The 6246-nt window shown below is 43.5% G+C and overlaps 1 protein-coding gene across 2 annotated transcripts; it reads left to right on the top strand.

Annotated features, from left to right (window-relative positions):
• The first annotated feature begins 1131 nt into the window (after positions 1 to 1131).
• On the top strand, positions 1132 to 4566 carry LOC119298272. 2 transcript variants are annotated; one of them, XM_037575737.1, is made up of 2 exons: positions 1132 to 1239; positions 4225 to 4566. In XM_037575737.1, the coding sequence occupies exons 1-2, from the start codon at positions 1149 to 1151 to the stop codon at positions 4431 to 4433; spliced, it is 300 nt and encodes a 99-aa protein (XP_037431634.1). In that variant the 5' UTR covers positions 1132 to 1148; the 3' UTR covers positions 4434 to 4566. The 2 variants fall into 2 exon arrangements, with proteins under 2 accessions (XP_037431634.1, XP_037431633.1); XM_037575736.1 differs by lacking the exon at positions 1132 to 1239 and adding an exon at positions 3802 to 3943.
• Positions 4567 to 6246: the final 1680 nt, after the last annotated feature.

Here is a 6246-nt window from a genome sequence, read left to right as displayed (position 1 = left end):
CAAGAGAAACATGAGTAAAGATCAAGGAGTTGCTTGTTTGACGGACGAATCCGGCAAGAAACTCGCTCTCATCAGTCTGCCCTGGTTGGATACGTAGATAAAATCCGATCTCGGCAAATTATTAGAGTCGTATGAACAACAGACTGAGAGAGAAACCCAATGGCGCAGGCGTGACCAAACCGAGAGCCACTACAGGGGTGTTCTTGACGCGGCACGGTGGGAAAGATAGAGTCGGCGGCTCGCCGGATGTGTAACTCACTTGTGTTGGCCGCCGGCTGCGGAGCGGCCATTGGTGCCTGTTGTTTCGGCTCCTGAACGGAACATGGCGGAGCGACGGCCTCCAATTCCTCTGATCTAGGCGGCATGGCGTGGGCGTGGGGAGCGAGAGGAGTGGAGGAGGTTGGTGATGACTCCGTGCGGCGGGCGTGCATGCCTCCTATGGGATTGGAAGAGATTTTTGATAGGGGGGAATTAACAGATGGAATAGCGTGATTGGTGGGATTAGAGGGAAACGACATGTGGAATATTCTTATGCGGGTGGAGTACGGTCGGTCATTCTAAATTGCTAACTACACACATGACTCGGGATTAAGTTAATCATAACCATTAGATTTTATTCAGTGGATTTAATCTAGCGGTGCTAATCAACCTGGGTACAATTGTGGTGTGGTGTTAAGAAAGAAATAGTTCGATTGTTTAATAGTAGTATAAATTGTTTGTCGTTGTACCTTGTTCCGTATTGTGATCTGTCTTTGGGTAAGGATAATGACCACGGGCGCCATGTTAACTTTGATTATCTTTTTTTTTCCTATTGAAAACTTGAATTCGATATGAGAATCGGAAGATGGAGAAAATAGGTGCATGCACTGGACATGGAAGACGGAGGATTGGAGATGTATGCCTAACAGGTCCAAGCCAGGGAAAGGACACTACAAGAATAAGCCGGGAGTCAAACACGTTTATATCCCAAACACTATTAGATAACAATTGATAGATGACGCCGAAAATTGGCATGCTATATATGGAGACAGTTGCTTGTAGCTTTGGGCAGACACAACCACAGCACAAAACCATCATTCCACGAGCAGATCGACGGGACTGGGAAGAAAAGAGCTTCGCTCGACAAGTTTAGGACCAACCAACCAACGATGAAGAGTGGCACGCTGGTGGCGATCCTACTTCTCCAGACCGTCGTGGTCATGGGGATCCTCGCACACTCACAGGCCGCGGACGCGGACGGTACGTACTACGTTGCTCATGCTTATCGTCGTCGTTCAAATTAATTATCTGTGCCGCGCGCTGCAACGTCTGATTCCATTCCATGGACCGTGCAGACGATTTCCCCAAGTGCTGCGACCACTGCAACTCCTGGTCGGGGGCCCAATTCTGCGACGACGTGGGCCCCAGGTGCCGCGACGGCTGCGTCAACTGCCGCGTGGTGCAGACGCGCCCCGTGAAGACGTTCCGTTCCGGTGTGGAGATGGACGCTCCGCCTTCCCGTACATTCCCTGCCCGCCGCCGTGCAAAAACAACTGATCGCTCCACCTCATCACACGGTGAGATCGATGTCGGGCCGGAAAATACTCCCTCCATTCCTAAATATTTGTTTTTTTGACATTTTAAATAACTACTATATACGAATGTATGTAGACATATTTTAGAGTGTAGATTCACTCATTTTGCTTCGTATGTAGTTACTTGTTGAAATGCCTAGAAAGACAAGTATTTAGAAACGAAGGGAGTATAAAATAAAATAAAGGCTCCGATGAGACGCGCAGAGCCGTTGTGGTTTTTTTTGAGCCGTTGTGGTTGTACACGCCCAGCAGCAACTGTCGGCGTTCTCTCTACTTTGAGAGATATAGTATATAGTTGATGTTGCTCCGTAATAAATAAATAAATAAACAAGCTTTGTAAAACCTGGTTCCGTGCCCCGCTGGTAGGCTCGGAATTAGTTGAGACTGTTTAATAAATTACAGTGATTCAAAAAAAAAGTTTATATATGATCTCTGCTCAATCAAATGAAAATCAGTTTATTTGTGCGATATATTTGTACTGTCCAATACAACGGTGAACGGATCCTCCTGGGTGGGCAAGCATATATGTAGAGTTGTCACACTCGGTGCGAGTCGGCATAATTATGTTTTCCAACATAAGGATAAACTCCGGCTTTGCATCAAAGATACACAACGGACATTGGTAGTCCAGTGTAGCGATGGACGGATCCTTCTCGGTGGACGACGGTTCATGGCACGCAAGAGCTAGGATACGCGGATTTTGGGCCACATGATTGCGTCGTGATCCGTAAAGTGGATTGGTTGTGTGCTTACAGCTTAATCCCGTGCGAATTCCTGCACGATACAGGTTTTGGCAGAGACATCACGGTTCACCCACCACACCTCTCATGCTTTTTCTCTTAACTTCACAATTATAAGCCAATGTATCTTTTGGATAAAAAATCCAACTTGTATTTTGTTTGCACATTCGTGTTAGTTGTGACGAGGAATTTGGGAGAAGGCCACTCTTCAACATGTTTGGACAAGTTTTTGAAACTTCATCAAGTTTCAACTACTGAAACTTGATAAGAACGAATGATAAATTCCCTCTCATTCACCACGTTTCAAAACTTCAACTAAAACACAAAATTTAAACCCTAAGACCTAATTTGGCAATATAGTTTTCTCAAAACTGCAGTAAGTATTCAATTGCCTAGGCAACGAATATTCAGTTTCTAAAAACCATATTTTTTTCTTCTTCAGTCTAGCAAAAAGTGGTCAAGATTTGTTAAATACCACAAAAAACCATGGTATTGGAGATACCACAGTTTATAAAACTATGGTATTTGTTGAAGCCAAACACCTCAAAGTTTTGAAAACTATGGTTTGTGATAAAACCATAGTATTATCAAAATACATAAAAAAAACTGAGCTGCCAAACACAACCTAGTTTCTAAAACTAAAACTTAAAACCTAGAACCATAAAAGCAATGAAACTCGGTAAAAAAAACTTAATATTATCACTCCCAAGTTTGAATATGTAAACCTTGGATTTTTTTTAGAACTTGTTATAATATACTCGAGATTGGTCTTATTAGAAAGTTCGCGTCACAACAAACACAAATATGCAAATGGAACTTAATTTGGACTTTTGGTTCAAAAGATAAAAGAGATCATGGGAGGTGTGGTGGATGGTGCGATGACGGATGATGTTGAGGTGCCTGCTGCTGGTTTCCTTTGTTGGTCCTCATGGATGTATGTATGTAGTAGCTGAGCCGTGCAAAAGAGTCTGGTTTATGTATGTGGCAAGTGGAGGATTAGTCATGAATTGTGTACAGTAAAGGCGGGCTTGACGCTAAGGCGTTGGCCATGATGGGGTATGAGTTGAGTTCGCTCGTTATCCATCATTGTTTTTCGTTGTACTCTTGTTCTGTGTTTTGATCTGTCACTGGAAGCAGCCGTCTGGGAGTCCATCTCTGTGGGCTGTCGTGATAATTCACCGGGAGTCATCTCTATGGACTGTCGTGATAACACACTGAACACTGGTAGTCCATCTCTGTGGACTCGTGATAATTCACTGGTAGCCCATCTCTGTGGACTGTCGAGGTAATTCACCGGAAGCAGCTGTCTGGGAGTCCATCTCTGTGGTCTTGTAGTGTCCTGATGCCTAACAGGTCCAAGCTAAGCCGGGAGTCAAACAAGTTTATCCCAAACACCTATCCACCATTGATAGATGACGCAGAAAATTGGCAAGCCATATATAGAGAGAGTTGCTTGTAGCTTTGGCCAGACACAAGCACAGCACAAAACCATCATCCCACGAGCAGATCGACAGGAGTGGGAAGAGCAAGTTTAGGACCAACCAAGGATGAAGAGCAGCACGCTGGTGGCGATCCTAATCCTCCACACCATGACGGTCATGGGAATCCTCTCACAGGCCGCCGCTAACGGTACGTACGTTCCAGTATTCTGTCCCGGCCGCAACAACGTCTGATTGCATCTTTATCATCGATGGCGCTAAGATCTTAGCTTATACTGTACTCTCTCTGTAAATTAATATAAAAGTGTTCATCTTGCATGATAACTACTTTAGTGATCTAAACGCTTTTATATTAATTTACGGAGGAAGTACATACATGTGATAATTAGCTGATGTGAATCCAATTAGCATGCAAGATGACGACGTCTTGTAAGGCGACGGATTGAGATTTGATTGCGTGCATGCGTGCAGATAACTTCCCCAAGTGCTGCGACAAGTGCGACTCCTGGTCGGGGTACCAGTTCTGTGACGACGTCGGCCCCAGGTGCCGCCACGGCTGCGCCAACTGCCAGGTGGTGCAGATGAGGCCCGTGAAGACGTTCCGGTGTGGAGATGGACGCCCGGTCTTCGACGGGCAGGGCACGCCCACGCCCTGCCCGCCGCCGTGCAAAAAGCACTGATCGCTCCAGCTCCCTCAGACACTGACGAGATCGATGTTGCGCCCAAAATATAAAATAAAAAGGCTCCGGTGAGATGAGCAGAGCCACGCCCAGCGTTCTCTTTCCTTTGAGAGATAATATAGTTGATGTAGCTTTAAATTAAATAAATAAACACGGGCATTAGTTTATATATGCGTCTCTGCTTAACCAAATAAAAATCAGTTTATTTGTGCGAAATATTTGTGCTCTTCAGTGCGCAGCGGTGAACGGAACCTTCTCGGTGCTCAAGCATGTATGTACGGTTGCTACACTCGGTGTGAGTCGGAATAATTATTTTTTTCCAACTTTTCCCACGTAAGGATAAACTCCGACTCTGCACCGAAATACATAAGGTTGACGTTTGCACTAGTCCAGTGCAGCGATGAACGGTTCCTTCTCGGTGGACGACGATTCGTGGCACGCAAAGGCTAGGACACATGGATTCCGGGCCACATGATTGCGCCGTGATCGGTAAAGTGGACTGGTCACATGCATGTGTTTAGACCTTTGCATGTGTTTGAAGCTTAATCCCCCGTGAATTCCTGCACGAGACATGTTTTGGCAGAGATAGAACGGTTCACCCACCTCACCTCCCATGCCTTTTCTCTTGACTAGAAATTTTAATTTTATTGTATTTTTGGATCCAAAATCCAATTTGTATTTCTTTTGCACATTCGTGTTAGTTGTGACAAGGGATTTGGAACAAGATCACTCTTGAACAAGTTTGGACAAGTGCTTGAAACTTCACCAAGTTTCAACTACCCAAACATGATAAGAACGAATGATAAATTCACTAAGTTTCAAAACTAAAACTTAAACACAAACCATAAACCCTAAGTTTCTAAAACTAAATTGTAAGCCCCCAGCCCTAAACCCTAGGCCCCAAATCAAAAACCTAGAACTCTAAAAGCAAAAACTTGGTAATTTTTTTAATATAACTACTATCTGAATATTTAAACCTTGGATTTTTTTAGAAGTTGTCAAAATATATTCAAGGCCGGTCTTGTTTGAAAGTTCTCGTCGCAACGAACACAAATATGCAAACGAAACTTAACTTGGACATTTGATTCAAAAGATAAAGTAGATTCAAATTTGAAGATGAAATGAAAAGACATGTGAGGTGGGGTGGATGGGGCATGTAACTCTGGCAAAAGCCACCAAAAGCATGCATGGATGGACCCCGCACTATAGTAATCAAAGGCCTTAAGACCAAACAAGTTTGCGGATCTTAAAGCAGTTCGACGGTTGCATGCAAAAAATGTTGTTTTGTGATCAAGAGAACAATTATACATCTTTTCATTTCCTACCCTTTTTGTTGCTTTGATCTGGCACACTACAACTTGTCACCCCGGCCCCAATAAGTATCCCAAATTTTTTTGGTAACTTGGTAGTTGGTACCAATCCAAAGTTTAGGGTCATATATATGTAGGGGTTTGTGCCTTACTTTGAGCAATTTGAAACTGCCAAAATGATTGTGCTTTTAACGGGCCATCTTTTGTAAACTTTTTTGTAGGTTATCATCCGGGCGACATATATATATATATATATATATATATATATATATATATATATATATATATATATATATATATATATATATATATCATCACTTCAGCGTAGGGACGCTCCGGAGCACATGGCCTTTGGGTGCAACCGTCTGGCGATGGCTGCTCACGCGTATTCAATCTGTTTGGTTGGCGTGTCATTATTAGATTATGTGGTTAAGATAATCTTCTTTTCCGACCTGTTGGTCTTTCCACTTTGTATTTTAGCATTTTGAAATAATCGAATCACT

The sequence above is a fragment of the Triticum dicoccoides genome, chromosome 5A (genome assembly GCF_002162155.2).
Source record: "Triticum dicoccoides isolate Atlit2015 ecotype Zavitan chromosome 5A, WEW_v2.0, whole genome shotgun sequence".
In the NCBI taxonomy this organism is placed as follows: domain Eukaryota; kingdom Viridiplantae; phylum Streptophyta; class Magnoliopsida; order Poales; family Poaceae; genus Triticum; species Triticum dicoccoides.
This window is presented reverse-complemented; position numbering and strand designations above follow the sequence as displayed.

Coding starts and splice junctions, on each gene's coding strand:
- LOC119298272 (XM_037575737.1), top strand. CDS start 1,149: ATGAAGAGTGGCACGCTGGTGGCGATCCTACTTCTCCAGACCGTCGTG. Junction 1,240..4,224: donor ACAGGCCGCGGACGCGGACG/GTACGTACTACG, acceptor GCATGCGTGCAG/ATAACTTCCCCAAGTGCTGC.